The sequence below is a fragment of the Oncorhynchus keta genome, chromosome 5 (genome assembly GCF_023373465.1).
Source record: "Oncorhynchus keta strain PuntledgeMale-10-30-2019 chromosome 5, Oket_V2, whole genome shotgun sequence".
NCBI lineage: Eukaryota > Metazoa > Chordata > Actinopteri > Salmoniformes > Salmonidae > Oncorhynchus > Oncorhynchus keta.
Window position 1 is genome coordinate 32313145 of NC_068425.1, and position 21677 is coordinate 32334821.

General features: G+C 43.5%; 1 protein-coding gene across 6 annotated transcripts in view; it reads right to left on the bottom strand.

The window, feature by feature from the left end:
* The window catches only part of LOC118371794 (transmembrane channel-like protein 6), a 28288-nt gene extending 7533 nt beyond the window's left edge, over positions 1–20755 (bottom strand). For 2 of the 6 annotated variants that reach the window (XM_052519598.1, XM_052519604.1), the window contains exons 1-14: positions 20656–20755; positions 19813–19873; positions 19358–19466; positions 16946–17046; positions 16258–16401; positions 15302–15457; positions 13511–13619; positions 13252–13327; positions 12754–13011; positions 12165–12367; positions 11627–11771; positions 8543–8689; positions 5701–5873; positions 3164–3254 (exon numbers count right to left, since the gene is read on the bottom strand). In XM_052519598.1, coding sequence (XP_052375558.1) covers positions 3164–3254; positions 5701–5873; positions 8543–8689; positions 11627–11771; positions 12165–12367; positions 12754–13011; positions 13252–13327; positions 13511–13619; positions 15302–15457; positions 16258–16401; positions 16946–17046; positions 19358–19410 — 1656 coding nt within the window. In that variant the 5' untranslated portion in view covers positions 19411–19466; positions 19813–19873; positions 20656–20755. Of the gene's footprint in view, positions 1–3163; positions 3255–5700; positions 5874–8542; positions 8690–11626; positions 11772–12164; positions 12368–12753; positions 13012–13251; positions 13328–13510; positions 13620–15301; positions 15480–16257; positions 16402–16945; positions 17047–19357; positions 19467–19812; positions 19874–20079; positions 20123–20655 lie in introns of those variants that run through there. The other 4 variants (XM_052519600.1, XM_052519602.1, XM_052519601.1 and 1 more) reach the window with 4 other exon arrangements.
* Between the last annotated feature and the right edge of the window lie 922 nt (positions 20756–21677).

A 21677-nucleotide genomic window follows, 5' to 3' on the forward strand; every position in this document is an offset into this window, starting at 1 on the left:
TTGGGCACAGGGGAGGGTAGTGTGTTTTTTATATATATTTTGTATTGGGCACAGGGGAGGGTAGTGTGTTTTTTATATATATTTTGTATTGGGCACAGGGGAGGGTAGTGTGTTTTTTATATATATTTTGTATTGGGCACAGGGCATGGTAGTGTATTTTTTTCCACTGGTTTACATTTGTCTTTTGCAAGTTTTAAAATATTATAATTTCTTCCATCCTTGCCAAATATCCTCATGCAAGCAGATGAGCCTCCCCTATGTCAAGGAGTTTTGGTACTTCCCTTATGCACTAGGCTTTTCTGAGCTCTATCCACCATTCAGTGATAAGTTGTAGTTGGATCGTATGTCCATATCTGCAATAGGCAATCATACCACACATAAAAGCATTAACAGCTGCCTACATTTTCAATATGAATCCAGAAGAACAAAAAGGAATAGCTGATAGGCAGCAGAGAGGCCTGGTGCATCGTTGCGCGTGAAAGAACAGTGAAGCCATGAAACAGGTCTAAAAGGTTACCTATTGATCTTGTTATTAAGGGACAATGGAATGATCCCACCTACACTACAACACTACAATACAATGAATAATTGCATTATTGTTTTCCAGTGAGTACAACATTCTACTCTAGGCTGCAGTGAATTTGTACAGTAACTTGAATAATGGAGCAAAAGCCCTGTGATTTGAATGTTTAAGTGGGCATCCAGCCAGAATGGGTTGTGCCAGCTCTGCGCTCGAGACCCCCAGTGCGCCTTCAAGGCCCAGTGTATCCGATGCACCAGGCCTCCTGTGTGTCTCCCCAGCCTGGTGAGTCCTGTGCCCAGGAAGAAGCCTCCAGTGATGATCCATGGCACGAAGCTTCCAGTGATGATCCATGGCACGAAGCCTCCAGTGATGATCCATGGCACGAAGCCTCCAGCGACGGTCTCCAGTCCGGAGACCTCCAGTGATGGCCTCCAGTCCGGGGCCCGCAACGAGGTTGCCCAGTCCGGGGCCCGCAACGAGGTTGCCCAGTCCGGGGCCAGCAGCGAGGGTCCCCAGTCCGGGGCCAGCAGCGAGGGTCCCCAGTCCGGGGCCAGCAGCGAGGGTCCTCACACCAGAGGCGCCACCAAAGCAGGGTGAGCCAGAGGTGGAGCGGGGTCTAGGTCCCGCACCAGAGCAGCCACTGCGGATAGATGCCCACCCAGACCCTCCCCTATAGGTTCAGGTTTTGCGGCCGGTGTCCGCACCTTTGGAGGCCCTGACCTTAGAGAGCCTTTTTTATGTCTCTTTTTGGTTTGGTCAGGCTGTGATTTGGGTGGGCATTCTATGTCTTTTATTTCTATGATTTGTGTTTCTATGTGGGGGTATGGTTCTCAATCAGGGACAGCTGTCAAACGTAGTCTCTGATTGAGTATCATACTTAGGTAGCCCTTTTCCCTCCTTTTAGTGTGGGTAGTTGACTTTGTTAGTGGCACTATAGCCCTCTTAAGCTTCACGATCGTTTTGTATTGTTTGTTTTGTTGGCGACATTAGAAATAAAGTAATGTACGCTCACCACGCTGCGCTTTGGTCCACTTATTCCTTCCAGGAAGATGGCCGTGACAATAGGCGTACGGAGGCCCATTATCAGCAGCTATCACTCCTGTGTTCCAATGGCACGTTGCGTTAGCTAATCCAAGTTTATCATTTTAAAAGGCTAATTGATCATTAGAAAACCCTTTTGCAATTATGTCAGCACAGCTGAAAACTGTTGTTCTGATTAAAGAAGCAGTAAAAACGGCCTTCTTTAGACTAGTTGAGTATTTGGAACATCAGCATTTGTGGGTTCGATTACAGGCTCAAAATGTCCTTCTTCTGAAACTCGTCAGTCTATTCTTGTTCTGAGAAATGACGGCTATTCCATTTGAGATATTGCCAAGAAACTGGAGATCTCGTACAACGCTGTGTACTACTCCCTTCACAGAACAGTGCAAACTGGCACTAACCAGAATAGAAAGAGTGGGAGGCCCCGGTGCACAACCGAGCAAGAGGACAAGTACATTAGAGTGCCTAGTTTGAGAAACAGATACCTCACAAGTCCTCAACTGGCAGCTTCATTAAATAGTACCAGCAAAACACCAGTCTCAACGTCAACAGTGAAGAGGCAACTCTGGGATGCTGGCATTCTAGGCAGTGTTGCAAAGAAAAAGCCATCTCAGACTGGCCAATAAAAAGAAAAGATTAAGATGGGCAAAAGAACACAGACACTGGACAGAGGAACTCTGCCTAGAAGGCCAGCATCCCAGAGTCGCCTCGCCTGTTGACGTTGAGACTGGTGTTTTGCGGGTACTATTTAATGAAGCTGCCAGTTGAGGACTTGTGACAAATAAAAAAATCTATCAATCCAAACAGTGCAGCGGCCATTTGACAAATGGAAAGAGACATCTGTTACAAAACACCAAAATGACAGTTTTATGACAGTCGGAGATTGTCAACACAAGCCTTCAATACTGGGTAGGCCTACAAGGTAGGGAGGGATGTATTTCCAGTTGTCAGTCTATTTGTTGTGGTGCTGAAAACGCAAATCATGATATTGAGGTGCTTGGAATTGGTATGCTTTGTTTATTGGTTGTGTGGTGCATTGGGACAGAAACCTGTTGGTGGATAATGTGTCACATATTTGACATAGTTATACATATGGCATTAAAATGTTAAATCTGATTTCCCCCTAGCTGATCATTGTCTGCATCCGGCTCTGATTGTAGAGTAATGAAACAGGCAGGGAGAGTGAGCTCCTCTGTGGTGGTCGGCCAACCCTCAACCTGCACGGCATCAGTCGTGCCACAAAAGCATGCTGAAGTTTATATCCATGTTTATAAACACAGTGTTGCTACAGTTGTTATTTGTGGTCGTAAACATTATTTTGAGTTAATTCTATAAGGGGGGAGGGTGTGCAATTTATTTTACAGTGAAAAGGGGGGTCATGTGTAAATAGTTAAGCTGAGGAGGGAGGTACATTTTTTGTATGACACCTTGAGTTGGACCAGCCTCCCTAGTAAATATAGAACTGTCCCCTACTACTACTACTACTACTTTGTGCCATAAATTCTTAGATATTAATGTTTCAATGAAAGGGGACCTTAATTTGAAGGTGACATCTTGTTTTATGACAGACAGCATGGTGACAACTATCAGGTGTCTTACCTGCAGACCATGTTGCTCTGGTTCAGCTGCAATTTTCCCCAGCCAATGGTAGCACAGTACGCCAAGAATGCTCACCTTCAGCAGTAGGTTCCTGTATAAAAACAGGATGTACAGTATCAAGTGTCTCAGAGTAAGAGTGCTGATTTAAGGTCAGTTTAGCCCAGCCATACTGAAATGGAGGACAGTGGTCCGGACCCAGAACGGGGTCAATACACACAGCGGGTACTGACTTTTTTGGGGGGAACTTAGTCAGGCTTTCAACTTGCTGCTGTTGATTTATAATAGAATGCACAAGGTGCAATTTGGAAATGTGTAAGTGCATGGGCAGTTTTCTTCTTATGTCATTCACTGACTGACCTACAGCTATTTACAACTGACAAATGTTCAGTTGTTAAACTACTAGCCCATGTAAGCTAGACACAGTGCATTCAGAAAGTATTCAGACCCCTTGACTTTTTACACATTTTGTTACGGCTTTATTCTAAAAATGTATTAAATAAATACATCTCGTCAATTTACACAATACTCCATAATTTACACAATACCCCATAATTTACACAATACCCCATAATTTACACAATACCCCATAATTTACACAATACTCCATTTACATTTACATTTAAGTCATTTAGCAGACGCTCTTAACCAGAGCGACTTACATTTAAAAATTGGTGCATACACCTTATGACATCCAGTGGAACAGCCACTTACAATAGTGCATCTAAATCTTTTATAATTTTACCCTATCCTAGGTATTCCTATAATTTACACAATACCCCATAATGAAAAAGTGAAAACAAGTTTTTACGTAAATAATTTGAATTCGAAATTGAGCTCAGGTGCTTCCTGTTTCCATTGATCATCCTTGAGATGTTTCTAAAACTTGATTGGAGTCCACATGTGTAAAAGAGTCTATATAAGGTCCCACAGTTGGCAGTGCATGTCAGAGCAAAAACCAAGCCATGAGGTTATAAGAATTGTCTGTAGAGCTCCGAGACAGGATTGTGTCAAGGAACAGATCTGGGGAAGGGTACCAACAAATGTCTGCAGCATTGAAGGTCCGCAAGAACACAGTGGCATCCATCATTCTTAAAAGGAAGAAGTTTGGAGTTCTTCTGTGGAGATGGGAAAACCTTCCAGAAGGACAACCATCGCTCCAGCACTCCACCAATCCGGCCTTTATGGTAGAGAGGCCAGACGGAAGCCATTCCTCTGTAAAAAGGCACTGCGGAGAAGAAAGGGAGAAACTCCCCATCCAACCTGAGAGCTTGAGAGGATCTGCAGAGAAGAAAGGGAGAAACTCCCCAAATACAGGTGTGCCAAGCTTGTAGCGTCCTAGCTAAGAAGAATCAGAGCTGTAATTACTGCCAAAGCTACTTCAACAAAGTACTGAGTAAAGGGTCTGAATTCTTATGTAAATCTGATATTTCAGTTTACATTTTTTTATACATTTCAAACTAATTCTAGAAACCTGTTTTTGTTTTGTCATTATGGGGTATTGTGTGTAGATTGAGGAGGGGAAAACAATTGAATCAATTGTAGAATAAGGCTTTAACGTAACAAATGTGTAAAAGGTTAAGGGGTCTGAATACTTTCCCAATGCACTGTAGGTAAGTTAGGCTAACCAGCTACATGTCAGCTAGATAACTGGTTAGGCTAACCAGCTACATGTCAGCTAGATAACTGGTTAGCCTAATTTACCTATCTAAATCTTGCAGTTATCGTGGCTGGATTACGTGCCCAGGACCCCCCATTGATCACTCAGGTATCATATGAACACACATTAGACATGTAGAATTGCAGGAAATTAGCTTTACAAACAGCAACATTTTCTCTCTAATGGGGAAAGATGCATACATTTGAACATTTGTTGCATGCTTTGAATTAAAAAGGGAAATTACACTCGTCAGAAGTTTTTCTGTAGTCAAGATTTGTCCACATTCCACACTACCGGTTATATAGAGCTATCAGTATGCTTAAACCCCAAAATTGTTTTAAAATGTAACCTTTCTTTAACTAGGTAAGTCAGTGAAGAACAAATTCTTATTTTCAATGACGGCCTACACCGGACGACGCTGGGCCAATTGTGCGCCGCTATGGGACTCCCAATCATACCCGGTTGTGATACAGCCTGGAATCAAACCAGGGTGTCTGTAGTGACGCCTCAAGCACTGAGATGCCGTGCCTTAGACCGCTCTGCCACTCGGGATCCCGTTAATGTCACAATCCAAAATGAAATATAGGCTAAGCAACATGTAATTTACATATTTCCATTCATATTAGATTGTGACATTAGCTTTGGTAAGATAATTCACCAACTTAATTTGTCTGACAACCAGGGTTGTCATTTTCACCAAAATTAGCTGTTTTTCCAGAAATCCCAGTTGGAAGATTCCCAGAATCAGGAGGGAATAAGCAGGAAATCCAGAATCCTTCAACCAGGATTTCTGGGAAAATATTGGAACTCACCACAATGCTAATGTACTAATATGTGCCAAACACTGAACATCTCTGAACGCAGTTCTAGTCGTATTTACCTGAAAATGGAAACATAGAGACGTACAATGGGCGAGTTGAAGTTCTCCATCCAAGACACGAGGTTGAAGAGACCAGGGAGGAGGAGGTTCCCACAGGACACAACCCCAGGCAGAGCCAGCAGACGAGCCTCATGCACCACACTGACCTCCCCCTCTGCATCCTCAAGTCTCCTCTGGTCACATTGAAGGAAAAACAGTAAACAAAGGACTGTGTTTGAAGAAGAGAGAGTGTAAGAAAATAGCAGGAGTGTTGCATAGGCCTACAGTAGAGACCAGAGGTGTTGCATAGGCCTACAGTAGAGACCAGGGGTGTTGCATAGGCCTACAGTAGAGACCAGGAGTGTTGCATAGGCCTACAGTAGAGACCAGGGGTGTTGCATAGGCCTACAGTAGAGACCAGGGGTGTTGCATAGGCCTACAGTAGAGACCAGGGGTGTTGCATAGGCCTACAGTAGAGACCAGGGGTGTTGCATAGGCCTACAGTAGAGACCAGGGGTGTTGCATAGGCCTACAGTAGAGACCAGGGGTGTTGCATAGGCCTACAGTAGAGACCAGGGGTGTTGCATAGGCCTACAGGAGAGACCAGGGGTGTTGCATAGGCCTACAGTAGAGACCAGGGGTGTTGCATAGGCCTACAGTAGAGACCAGGGGTGTTGCATAGGCCTACAGTAGAGACCAGGGGTGTTGCATAGGCCTACAGTAGAGACCAGGGGTATTGCATAGGCCTACAGTAGAGACCAGGGGTGTTGCATAGGCCTACAGTAGAGACCAGGGGTAGTTGCATAGGCCTACAGTAGAGACCAGGGGTGTTGCATAGGCCTACAGTAGAGACCAGGGGTGTTGCATAGGCCTACAGTAGAGACCAGGGGTGTTGCATAGGCCTACAGTAGAGACCAGGGGTGTTGCATAGGCCTACAGTAGAGACCAGGGGTGCCTACAGTAGAGACCAGGGGTGCTTGCATAGGCCTACAGTAGAGACCAGGGGTATTGCATAGGCCTACAGTAGAGACCAGGGGTGTTGCATAGGCCTACAGTAGAGACCAGGAGTGTTGCATAGGCCTACAGTAGAGACCAGGAGTGTTGCATAGGCCTACAGTAGAGACCAGGGGTGTTGCATAGGCCTACAGTAGAGACCAGGAGTGTTGCATAGGCCTACAGTAGAGACCAGGGGTGTTGCATAGGCCTACAGTAGAGACCAGGGGTATTGCATAGGCCTACAGTAGAGACCAGGGGTGTTGCATAGGCCTACAGTAGAGACCAGGGTGTTGCATAGGCCTACAGTAGAGACCAGGGGTATTGCATAGGCCTACAGTAGAGACCAGGGGTATTGCATAGGCCTACAGTAGAGACCAGGGGTATTGCATAGGCCTACAGTAGAGACCAGGGGTATTGCATAGGCCTACAGTAGAGACCAGGGGTATTGCATAGGCCTACAGTAGAGACCAGGGGTATTGCATAGGCCTACAGTAGAGACCAGGGTATTGCATAGGCCTACAGTAGAGACCAGGGGTATTGCATAGGCCTACAGTAGAGACCAGGGGTGTTGCATAGGCCTACAGTAGAGACCAGGGGTATTGCATAGGCCTACAGTAGAGAACAGGAGTGTTGCATAGGCCTACAGTAGAGACCAGGAGTGTTGCATAGGCCTACAGTAGAGACCAGGGGTATTGCATAGGCCTACAGTAGAGACCAGGGGTATTGCATAGGCCTACAGTAGAGACCAGGAGTGTTGCATAGGCCTACAGTAGAGACCAGGGGTGCTGGAGGCGTTATCCGTTGGGCACAATGTTCAGTTCTTTGTTGCTATGAACATTAGTTGTGTGGGCAGTGGACGCAGATCAGTCTTCTCAACTCCTATGGTCATTGTCAAACGTACAACCATAGGAGTTGGCTATACAGAACAAACAGATCTGTGACCTGGCTATAGAAACACTGCAGTGCAGACAGACATTAAGGTAAGAACAAGCAAGGCTCTACATGCCTGACTATCGTCTGGTCCTCCCAGATCTGTTTGTGTTATTTGGCATGACAAAGTCCATAGGAGTGGGCTATACACCACAGATCTGGGACCAGGCTTCTGACCTACTCCAACATTGAGAATGTTGCATTCCCTTCGAGTAGGCCCCGAGACATCTCCCCATCTTGTTCTGCAGGCAACAACATGTCTTAAGCTGCTTTCTGATTTCACAATGTGATTTCCTCTGTTGACTCACCAAAGTATAATTCTGCAACAAACAAAAAACGTTCCTGTCTGATTCTCAGAGAAACTCTGAAAAAACCTTTTCCCCAAAAACTGTGGCAATACTTGAAAGTAAAGTGGCGATAGTCCTCTTCCAATATCCACCCACTAACTTACTTACTTAGAAGGAAGTTATGTATTGCCAATATCCACCCACTCATTTTCTACTTAAAAAGGAAGTTATGTACAGTGTTGGGCAGTGTATTCTATGTGGTATGCTAGAATGAAAATGGGAAGGTAGCCAATGGGCTGGTGTGCCAGCAGCAGTGGGTTAGTGACAGAGTAAGATCTCTCTCCTTCCTGGTAAAGGCTCATCTATCTACCTTTGAGAGAGCAGCCACAAGAAACTCTGGCAGTAATACCCCTATTGTGCAAACCTGAACCGTACTGTGCTGGTCCGTATAGCCCATTTTCTTTCCACATTGTCCTCTCCAGCACAGTTCCAGCAGCTATAGAGGATGCCTAACCAGGCCAGTGCAGTACAGCTCATGCTTGGCTCAGCAGTATGAAAAACGTGCAACAGTTTAGCTGGGGTTGGATTTGCATAGTGTTCTATGGTGTGATACGAGCCCCCCACACACACACACACACACACACACTAACCAGGTGCATGTACTTGGCAAAGCAGTGGATGCCGAGTGCACAGAAGAAGGTACCCCCCAGAGAAATGCTCCATGCTAGCAGGTGCACCGCCATCCCAGACAGCCTGCCCTTCTCCTCCTCTCCGCCTTTCACCTCCGACAACAGCTCCTGGAAAGAACGAAGAGACAGTTTATTTATTTATTCAACAAGGACAGTACACAATATCCAACAATACAGCTCATTTTCATCAGTAGCCAAACAGTGTTTGTGAATGTAGAGTCAGTGAAACTACAACACTGAAAAATAACTTCCCCAGTCAGTATTTTAATCTGCATCATAATGTAGTTCCTTGTAGCTAACTTAGTCTTATTTGTACATCTTAAAATGGTTGCATATTCTTGTTCATTTTCTGTTGACACTGGGCAAGAATGTAGCTTTCTATAGGCATGCTACACCACAAACACCTAGACCCACATCCTGTGTGTATTTCAATACCAGCTAGAACAGTTGTCCTTTAGATACTGTAGATATGCAGATCTATCAGAGGCAAATTGACAGACTGGGAGTGGGCTTCAGCCTCTGACTGACTGACTGACTGACTGACTGGGAGTGGGCTTCAGCCTCTGACTGACTGGACTGACTGGGAGTGGGCTTCAGCCTCTGACTGACTGACTGACTGACTGACTGGGAGTGGGCTTCAGCCTCTGACTGACTGACTGACTGACTGACTGACTGGGAGTGGGCTTCAGCCTCTGACTTAGCATAGAATATGAGCTTGATCAGGCCTCTATCCTATCTGTTCTATTTTGTTTGTTATAGTCAACGCAGGATTTTGCTCCTGCCCATCACTAACATGCCTGATTCAAACATGCCTTATTCAAATGATCAGCAAATAATCATGGCTCATCACACCTAAAACAAATGATCATGGCTCATCACACCTAAAACAAATGATCATGGCTCATCACACCTAAAACAAATGATCATGGCTCATCACACCTAAAACAAATGATCATGGCTCATCACACCTAAAACAAATGATCATGGCTCATCACACCTAAAACAAATGATCATGGCTCATCACACCTAAAACAAATGACCATATCACAAAAACAAATGATCATGGCTCATCACACCTAAAACAAATGATCATGGCTCATCACACCTAAAACAAATGATCATGGCTCATCACACCTAAAACAAATGATCATGTCATCACACCTAAAACAAATGATCATGGCTCATCACACCTAAAACAAATGATCATGGCTCATCACACCTAAAACAAATGATCATGGCTCATCACACCTAAAACAAATGATCATGGCTCATCACACCTAAAACAAATGATCATGGCTCATCACACCTCAAATGATCATGGCTCAACACCTAAAACAAATGATCATGGCTCATCACACCTAAAACAAATGATCATGGCTCATCACACCTAAAACAAATGATCATGGCTCATCACACCTAAAACAAATGATCATGGCTCATCACACCTAAAACAAATGATCATGGCTCATCACACCTAAAACAAATGATCATGGCTCATCACACCTAAAACAAATGATCATGGCTCATCACACCTAAAACAAATGATCATGGCTCATCACACCTAAAACAAATGATCATGGCTCATCACACCTAAAACAAATGATCATGGCTCATCACACCTAAAACAAATGATCATGGCTCATCACACCTAAAACAAATGATCATGGCTCATCACAAAAACAAATGATCATGGCTCATCACACCTAAAACAAATGATCATGGCTCATCACACCTAAAACAAATGATCATGGCTCATCACACCTAAAACAAATGATCACACCTAAAACAAATGACCATGGCTCATCACACCTAAAACAAATGATCATGGCTCATCACACCTAAAACAAATGATCATGGCTCATCACACCTGATCATGGCTCATCACACCTAAAACAAATGATCATGGCTCATCACACCTAAAACAAATGATCATGGCTCATCACACCTAAAACAAATGATCATGGCTCATCACACCTAAAACAAATGATCATGGCTCATCACACCTAAAACAAATGATCATGGCTCATCACACCTAAAACAAATGATCATGGCTCATCACACCTAAAACAAATGATCATGGCTCATCACACCTAAAACAAATGATCATGGCTCATCACACCTAAAACAAATGATCATGGCTCATCACACCTAAAACAAATGATCATGGCTCATCACACCTAAAACAAATGATCATGGCTCATCACACCTAAAACAAATGATCATGGCTCATCAAAAAACAAATGATCATGGCTCATCACACCTAAAACAAATGATCATGGCTCATCACACCTAAAACAAATCATGGATCACACCTAAAACAAATGATCATGCTCATCACACCTAAAACAAATGATCATGGCTCAAAAATGATCATGGCTCATCACACCTAAAACAAATGATCATGGCTCATCACACCTAAAACAAATGATCATGGCTCATCACACCTAAAACAAATGATCATGGCTCATCACACCTAAAACAAATGATCATGGCTCATCACACCTAAAACAAATGATCATGGCTCATCACACCTAAAACAAATGATCATGGCTCATCACACCTAAAACAAATGATCATGGCTCATCACACCTAAAACAAATGATCATGGCTCATCACACCTAAAACAAATGATCATGGCTCATCACACCTAAAACAAATGATCATGGCTCATCACACCTAAAACAAATGATCATGACTCATCACACCTAAAACAAATGATCATGACTCATCACACCTAAAACAAATGATCATGACTCATCACACCTAAAACAAAGGGTCAGTGAATCATGGACCACATTTGGCTGAATAAGGTGTATTAGTGATGGACTTGTGCAAAAACGTCACACCTGTTGACGTTAGCTCTCCAGCACTAGAGTTGGAAACCCCTGGGTCGTGTTCATTAGGCACAATATGGAATAAACAGACAGAAACAGGGAGGGACTACCTGGATTTGTCCAATAAGAAATGCTTATTTGAGTTTTTGGGCTGGAATTGTATTTTTATTTTTTCACTGTGAGCCCTAATGAACATGATCCTGTCCCGTACCTTGAGCTGGGTGGTGATGTTCTCCGACTGCAGCCTGACAGACATCTTCTTGCTGACTTTGAAATCCCAGGAGCAGAAGACCTTTATGGCCATGTTTCCCTGAGACTTGAACACACAGAAACTCCTCCCAAAGGACTTGGACATGCTAAGACAAGTACAATGAAAACATTTTATTATTCCCATGAAAGACCAACAAGGAGAAAAACGTCACAGATCTGTCCTGTCAATCTCTTATGGGCATTTTCACACCAACACGGACCATAGCAGTTGGCTGTAGAGCACAAACAGATCTTGGACCAGGCTAACAAAGAGATTCCAAATGAATAGATCAGGGTCATATTCACATTATGATCAATGGCTGCGTTTACACAGGTAGCCCAATTCTGATATTTTGCTGGTAATTGGTCTTTTGACCAATCAGATCTTTCGACAATAATTGGGCAAAATATCAGAATTGGACTGCCTGTGTGAACGCAGCTTAAAAATGATAATCTGATCCTATATCAGCACTTCAAAAGGTTTGAGAGGGTTGTTCAACCTGTAAACGAGGACGATGCCGGTGATAAAGAATGTTATGCCGATGGTGAAGCAGTAGGCTAAGGGAATGTTGTAGGCCATCATGTGAGGGTCACTGGTGGTGCCACAGCCAGTCCCGGCGGTGGCGTCATCAGGTCTACAACTGGTGTTGATGGTGGAGTTGGTGTAGTAGCCATAAAACATTAGAGAGTTAGAGAGATAACCCTGAGAAGGAAGAGAGGTGATGTGGTTTCAGAAACAGACTGACAACACTGATGTAGTGTTTTGATATAGAAGTGCTCTTGCTGGTGCTTTACATTTGTATGGGTGGGCATTGCATTGTGACTTGGCTAGGTATGTCAGCAGCAGTTGTTTTGTTGGCGTAGGCTGGATTTACACTCCACTAGGTGTACTCTGTAGAGGCTCAACAACCACGTCGTGCTTTCACCGCACACAGCAGAGATTTTGGTACATGCCAGAAATTGTAACTTAACCAATCGGTGACATTTCGCTGGACGATCAGTGGAGTTTAAACTTTAGAGTGAATCACATTAAGGTCAAAACCTTGTGAATGAACATAATCAACCAATCAATCATAAACCTCATCTTACCGTGCCGGTGAACAGCTCCAGGCCTGTGACTCTGTGGGAGCTGGGGGTGTGAAGGGGCGGGTGGATGGCCTGGGGGAGGACCAGGAACAGGCCGTTGATGAGGAAGAGAAAGACGTTGAAGAGCAGAAGAGTCCTGATGAAGAGAAAGTAGGAGAGCACACCAGTGCCAAAGCGGCCACCCAGCCTCTTCAAAGCCACCTGCCACAACTGCAGGGAACTGAGGATGAAGAGACATCCGAACCAGATGTGATACAAAGCCTGTGGACACAGGACGCAGAGTAACTTTCATGCCTAACATCTCTGTGCAGAGATTAACGGACCAGGGACATGTGTGTTTATGCAACTTTATGCAACAAAAGGCTCCCAATTGGACAGACAGCAGATGGTTAATGCAACATAAGAGCCATTGGAGCACTTTCCTCAGATTTGACATCTGAATGATAGTCGTGAAATTGCCAACAGCATGTTTTATGCTAGTGATAGCTTGGTTATACTCACTCGCTTAAGGAGGCTACAGCAGGGAACCTGGCTGCTCAAGAGGGACTGTCCAACTTTGTCACTGAATACAAGTTTCCTAAGGAGAGATGTTGACTGTAAAAGGGGTCTTTGAAGATTCAGCAATGATGAGAGAGAAGGGTTTAAGTAGCTTTCGTGTAATTTGTTTGTCAAACTTTACATTGGCATCATGTAAAGCAAATGGTGTCCTGGAACAATTAAGATAATCAATTACAAACAATGAAGAGAATATGGCACACACCTCAGTTTCGTCTTCTCAGCCAGACTAAGGGGCGTGGCACGCAGCATACGCACACGGTCACCGGCCCACAGACTCTGAAGATTGTTGACCAGCTCCTGTCTCTTGGTCTCTGCAATCCGCACAAAGTTAAAAGGATACCATAAAACTTCAATTTAATAGCCCAGGCTTTTATTTGCTTCAATCACTGAACACAACCACAAATATAAGAGACCGGCTTGTATTTGCCTGGCTATTAAGAGAGCATGCAACTGGCATGCTGACTGCAGAAGTGTCCAACAGAGCGGTTGCCAGATAATTTAATGTTCATTTCTCTACCATAAGCCGCCTCCAACATTGTTTTAGAGAATTTGTCAGTAGGTCCAACCGGCCTCAACCACAGATCACATGTAACCACAAAAGCCACAAAACCACAGGACCTCCACATCCGGCTTCTTCATCTGCGGAATGAAACTGGTCTCATCTGAGACCAGCCACACCGACAGCTGATGAAACTGTGGGTTTGCACAACTGAAAAATTTCTGCACAAACTGTCAGAAAACGTCTCAGGGAAGCTCATCTGTGTGCTCGTTGTCCTCACCAGGGTCTTGACCAGACTGCAGTTTGGCATCGTAACATACTTCAGTGGACTAATGCTCACCTTCGATGGCCACTCGCATGCTGGAAAAGTGTGCTCTTTACGGATGTATCCCGGTTTCAACAGTACCAGGCAGATGGCAGATGTGAGGGAAAGCGTTTTGTTGATTTCAACGTTGTGAATGGAGTGCCCCATGGTCGCGGTGGGGCTATGGTATGGGCAGACATAAGCTATGGACAACAAACACAATTGCATTTTATCGATGGCAATTTGAATGCACAGAGATATCGTGACGGGATTCTGAGGCCCATTGTCGTGCCATTCATCCATCACCTCACGTTTCAGCATGATAATGCACAGCCCCATATCGCATGGATCTGTACACAATTCCTGGAAGCTGTACATGTCCCAATTGTTCCATGGCCTGCATACTCAGACATTTCACCCATTGAGCATGTTTGGGATGCTCTGGATTGACATGTACGACAGTGTGTTCCAGCTCCCGCCAATATCCAGCAACTTCGCAGACATTGAAGAGTGGGACAACATTCCACAGGCCACAATCAACAGCCTGATCAACTCTATGTGAAGGAGATGTGTCACGCTGCATGATGCAAATGGTGGTCACACCAGATACTGACTGGTTTTCTGAGCCACGCCCCTACCTTTCTTTTAAGGTATAGATGACCAACAAATCTGTAACTAACAAAAAAATTGTTTGATACCATTCCATTTATTCCGCTCCGCCAATACCACAAGCCCGTCCTCCCCAATTAAGGTGCCACAAACCTACCGTGGTTCCCAGTCATGAAATCCATAGATTAGGGCCGAATTAAATGCATTTCAATTGACTGATTTCTTTATATGAACTGTTACTCAGTAAAATCTTTGAAATTGCTGCATGTTGATTTATATTTTTGTTCAGTATAACATTTTCTAAACAAACCTTGATATCTTTAACTTTTAACAGCGGAGTCATTCTTGTTGGTACAACACATCTCAGCAGAGCACACAAAACAGACACTGACTCTCAGCGGAGGGACAGTCAGGGAATGTTCACTCTGTTCAAAGGTTGATCTAAAAGATCTAAAACTGTCTGGTTTCAAATGCCATACACATTGTCCTGTGTCTGTAGTGAGGGTGGTAGAAGGCCCCTCAAAGCTGGTGAAAGACTATTGCCTTCAGGGGTGGATGGTGAAGTGGGTTTGGGGATTCACCTTCCTCACAGACATCCTCAGAGTCTGCCTCGATCCCATAGCCACGGATACTAGGTCTGGAGGAGAGGGAAACGTCTTGGGTCTGGCGGTGGTACCTGCGCAGCTGAGTAGAACGGATGTTGCACTGGGAGATGATTTCAAGACGACTCTGCTGCCCTGAGTGAGGAGAGACCATTTCCTGAGGTTTAAAAGGAGGAAGATGACATTTACTACCTGGGTGTATTCACTAGGAACCAAACGGAAACAAATGGCCGAAACATTTGTCTAACCTGAACTTGTCCATTAAGTATTCTGTTGCACAGCATACATGGTTCGCTACGGTGTGCACTAATGAATACACCCCAGCAGTTTATTCAAATGTCAACCACTTGTGAGGTCAGTGGCTTTTGCGTAGGCCATATTCTCCTCCAGTAGTTTTCTGAAACTTCTGACACAGTAAGACAAGAGACAGGAAACTCATCTAATGACTTATTCATGTTCTTAGACCCCCCATTTTGACCATCCACATAGATGTAGATTTCCGAACCATTGTACATATTTAAAATGTGTGTGGTGCGTTTACACTTATCCAGAGCGACTTACAGTTGTGAGTGAATAAGTTTTCATACTGATTCCCGGTAGGAATCAAACACACAACCCTGTGTGCTGTGCTCTACCAACTGAGCCACATGGGTAACACTGCAGATACAAGAGGAACTGCAACATTTTTGTATGCTCTCAAAATATCACCCATAGTCTCTTTATGAGTCACACAAAAGCCTTTGACCTGGGTCTTGTTCATTAGAGCACAACGTGGCAAAACCGTTTGCAACGTCAAACGAAAACAAGCATTTATTTGAACAAATTCAGGAAGTACCTCACGGTTTCAAGCCGTTTTCTTCCCTTCTGTGTCTATTAAACACAACCCTGAGGTTTCCCCTTAACAAACCGGCTTGTGACTGAAAGGATGGTCTCACCGATGCTGCGACTGGGCATGGAGGACAGGACCCTCAGGGTGGCGGTAGACCAGCACTTCCTGACCAGAAGGTTGGTCTGTATGGATTCCTCACTCGTCTCATCTGCCCGCTCTCTGACATCACTCATCTGGCTGGCCAGCCCATCTGTGGGGAACATACGATTGAATATGATTAATCAGATGACAAAATATATTCAGTAAGACACACTGTAGTGGCCTTGGTCGTGTTCATTAGGGCATGCAATGGAAAATTATTTTAAAAAATGTTTCAACTGCAAACATTTCTTATTGAACAAGTCCAAGTAGCCTCTCCTTGTTTCATTCAGTTTTGTTACATTTGGTGCCTAATGATCATGACCCTGGTGGTAGTCTGCTTGTGCTTTATCCAACTCCTCTGTGTATTTATTATGTTCTTTGTCATACATGTAGGCATGGCAATGATAAAGACAAGTTGGCTACAGCACAGTATGGGACCAGGCTAACACTTTTATGGATGTAGTGGTTATCAGAGGGAGTTAGAAGATATCAGTCCTCACCTCAATGAGCATATCAGTTCACTGGAAAACATTCACTTGTAACAAACTGGCTACGTCCTAAAAGGCAACCGATTGCCCACATAGTGCACTACTTTTGACCAGGGCCCATAGGGAATAGGGCGCCACTTGGGATACAACCACATATAAAAGTACCTCTGCCTTCTGTTGTAAGGACCTCCATTTCCAGGGTTTCACGACTGCCACTCTCCAGACCTGTTCCCGTCATAGAGTCTGTATCATCACCCCTAAGGCTCCTGGTGAACGTTGAGCAATGGAATAGAAGAGGTTTATACCAGACAGAGGGCTATGGTACACGTGCATGCATCAACAGATGGCTGTACAGATGAATGGACAGATACTTGTAAATGTGTAAACAAATGCACACACACACAGCAGTGTTATTCTAGTGGTTAGAGCGTTGGGCCAGTAACCGGAAGGTTGCTGGATCGAATCCCCGAGCTGACAAGGTAAAAATCTGTCATTCTGCCCCTGAGCAAGACAGTTAACCCACTATTCCACCGCACCTCTCTGATTCAGAGGGGTTGTGGTAAATGCGGAAGACACATTTAAGTTGGACAACTGACTAGGTATCCACCTTTCCCTTATTCTTGGTTTTATCTACATATAAAAACACATTCAATATGAATTATGCAACGATTGAGGAAAAAATAGCCAGTGCTTGTCGATGTTATGATTTCCTATTCTCAGGACAATGATTAATCGAACAAAAGGCTCCAATGTTGCCAAGGCAACTGGGGTCACTGGAACATATCCAAAAGAGAGAAACAGACCAGAGGACAAATAACTGCTTCTAAATGCTAGTAAAACTAAGCACATGCTCTTCAACCGATCACTGCCCGCACCCGCCCGCCTGACTAGCATCACTACTCTAGACGGTTCTGACTTAGAATATGTGGACAACTACAAATACCTAGGAGTCTGGTTAGACTGGAAACTGTCCTTCCACTCACATTAAACATCTCCAATCCAAAATTAAATCTAGAATCTGCTTCCTACTTCGCAAAACAAACACCTCCTTCACTAATTCTGCCAAACATACCCTCATAAAACTGACTGTACTACAGATCCTTGACTTCGGCGATGTCATTTACAAAATAGCCCCCAACACTCTACTCAGTAAATTGGATGGAGCCTATCATAGTGCCAACCGTTTTGTCACCAAAGCCCCATATACTACCCACCACTGCGACCTGTACGCTCTCGTTGGCTGGCCCTCACTACATATCTGCCGCCAAACCCACTGGCTCCAGGTCATCTACAAGGCTCTGCTAGGTAAAGCCCCGCCTTATCTCAGCTCTCTGATCACCATAGCAACACCAAACTGTAGCACGCACTCCAGCAGGTATATCTCACTGGTCATCCCCAAAGTCAACACTTACTTTGGCCGCCTTTCCTTCCAGTTCTCTGCTACCAATGACTGGAACGAATTGCAAAAATCTCTGAAACTGGAGTCTTACATCTCCCTCTCGAACTTTAAGAATCAGCTGTCAGAGCAGCTTACCGATCACTGTACCTGTACACAGCCAATCTGTAAATAGCACACCGAACTACCTCATCCCCATATTATTACTTACCCTCTTGCACCCCAGTATCTCTACTTGCACATCATCATCTTTACATCTATCACTCTAGTATTAATGCTAAGTTGTGATTATTTTGCCTCTATGGCCTATTTATTGCCTACCTCCCTAATCTTCTACATTTGCACGCACTGCACATAGATTCTTCTATTATTTTTTTCTATTGTGTTATTGACTGTACGTTTGTTTATGTGTAAGTCTGTGTTGTTTTAGTCACACTGCTTTGCTTTATCTTGACCAGGTCACAGTTGTAAAAGAGAACTTGTTTTCAACTGGCCTACCTGGTTAAATAAAAGGTGAAATAAAAATAAAATCAAATCAATCGAAAATCATTTCTATAAAAAAAATTGTGTACACTTTAACAACTAAAACCACGTATAACGTATGTAGAAGAGATAATGGAGCTATATATTTTAAATAAGATTGTCTTTGAGAACTAACATTCACTAAACAAACACTAGACAGTCTGGGAGAAACTAATATGTCACTGCAATAAAGAAGCACTTTTTTTAATCAACTTCCACTGTCCTCCAAAAGCTCTTTGCTTCAGTTTGCTCCTCAAATCAACCTTGGTTAGAGAGCAGCAGTGTTCCCTTCCCTTACAACCATACAGTAGTTGGACAGCGTTAAAGGAGCTTTTGAATGGGATGTTTAGACCTTGACTAATCTCACGTGAACAGCCTGCATAAACATAAATGGTACCATCATCCAGCATCTGACCAAATTACGCAATAATGTTGTTCTGGGTTAACTGAGATTAAACCTTGACCTATTCCAAACTAATGATGTCCTATGCACCAACTATGTACAACCAGACAGAGAGAGTGTTTGTGAAACTAGAACTAACAACGAGGAACAACAATGCACACACAATAATGCAGTATGGACAGACATGGGTTACAAAACACAGCTCTAATTAAACATCCCACCATTAACAGAGAGATGAGAGTAAAGAGCAACTTACTCTAATTCAAGCTCCATTATAGGTCTCAGATTGAAGTCCACACTGTATGCCATCCTCCTGGTCTTCACTCTGCGGGGCCACACCTGTCTGTCTGTATCATGGACTTACCCTTTTCCAATCACAGACAGAAGCATAGGGGAGCACACCAAGAAGAAAGGATTGGTGGAACAGAGGTACTGTTGCGGTATATACTGTAGTTAGTGCATCGTCCCAGTCTTGTCTTCCAGTTCCCAGGAGAGGGAACTATTAGGAGCTCTTAGTGGGTGGGTTTAGGAGTTAGGACTTTGTCTGACCAACTTACACTCTCAACTCATTATCTACCAAACCCAAAATATGAAGAAGAAAAAAAGACTGACGGAAGGGTTGTGTCACAATCAAAAGAAGACTATAGAGGAAGTGGTCCCTCCCACAGACCACTAGTGTACTCCTTCCTCCATCCTACCAAAGATCCTTACCACAGACAATGTGCCATGTTCACATGTTATCAGGAACTTCTTCAACAGGAATTGAGAGGAACTTGTGGAGGTTAAAGAAAATAAAACAATCAAGGACTGACCATCCATTATATCAACATTATTGTCGTAAGCATACATTGTTTACATTTAATTCATTTACAAACAGAGTAAAAGAAGCTTTCGGGTTCTGACGGGGTATTACAGTTGAACTAAGCCCATGAGGCATTTAAGTTCTATTCTGCAAAAATGTATGTAGAAATTGCTTACTGCCCCTTTAAGCTCCCTCTTGGATCTAGTTGAGTTCAATTTACTAAAGAAAAACAACAACACAGTATGTATATTTCTAATAACTAGTTTCTGGAATACCTTTGGATTTTATATAAAGCTATCCAACAAAATGTATTAAATAAATTCATCCAGAGTTTCTAAGTGATTGACAGCAGTGGAGGCTGGTAGGAGGAGCTATAAGATGACAGCTCATTGTAATGGCTGGAATGGAGTCATTGAAACAGTATGAAACATATGGAAACCTCATGTTTGAGTCCGTTCCAATAACTCCATTCCAGCCATTACACAGAGCCCGTCCTCCTATAACTGTTCCCAACAGCCTCCACTAATTAACAGCTGTGAATTGATTCAATGTGTTCGTTCCATTTCCACAGGTTTCCAGATGGAAACACAATAGAAACACCAGTCAATACACTAAACTTCTGAATCATTATTCATAGGCAGTAGCCTATGACTTAGCAAAACTGCATATGTATTGTAACTGCAAAAAGTAACTTCAAATTGAATAGGTTGATGCATAAGACTTGCATTATCGATGTATGTTCTACCCCTCACCATTTCTGAAGACTTCATTTTTTCAAGACTGCCATGCACAGCCCCAAATCACCAATCAACTTTCAGCTCGGGCGGCTTTCTCTGGCGCAGACTCAACCAATTAAATACATTCTCCTCATTAGAGGTGTGTTCATTATGCGAAAAGTTTCGAAAACGTTAATAAAATATTTCCAAATGAATGTCAAGTTTATTCTAGACAGTTTGAATACATTTTGTAAGTCAATGTAACATCCTAATTGCAATCCTGCATTACAGTGGTGCACAACTAAAATGCATTGGCACATCACTAAAGAATAAAATTAAGTGAATATATAATTCATAATAAACGGTCTGTCTCTCACAGCAGGAATCCCTTGTGTGTGCTTCTGCTGCCCTCTAGTGGTAAACCTACATTATGAATGGAGTTTAGTGGGATATGATAGCAGTTGTTTGAGACGATATTAGAGAATCTAAAATATGGACGTGAATAACAGTGATATGCAGACCTCACAACAACACCAATAAATGTGTTCTATTTGGTGGTCAATGTGCAATGTTTTCATGTCCAAAGCACATTACACAGCCTGTGTCCCAATCAAAAGGTAGCATCCTTGCTGATTGGGAGGCCAGTTGAGGCTGCTGAGGGAAGAACAGACCATAATAATGTCTGGAACGGAGTAAATGGAATGGCATCAAACACATGGAAACCATGTGTTGGATGTATTTGATACCATTCCACCAATTCTGCTCCAGCCATTACCATGAGCCTGTCCTCCACAATTAAGGTGCCACCAACCTCCTGTGGATGCCACCATCATAGCCTATGGAAGGTGGTTGTTCCTAGGGGTATAATTGCAAACACTGCCTTGATGATGAGCTATAGCCTTGACAATAACGATGAATTATATATTATACACTATAGCCAGAATTATACTTTATCTTGCTCTCTTCCACACCATAATGTCAGCCACTAGGCTACATAAGCCTATCTATTATTCTCAAAGCTTGTGAAAATGAAGTTGATAACAAGTTAATAAAGATAT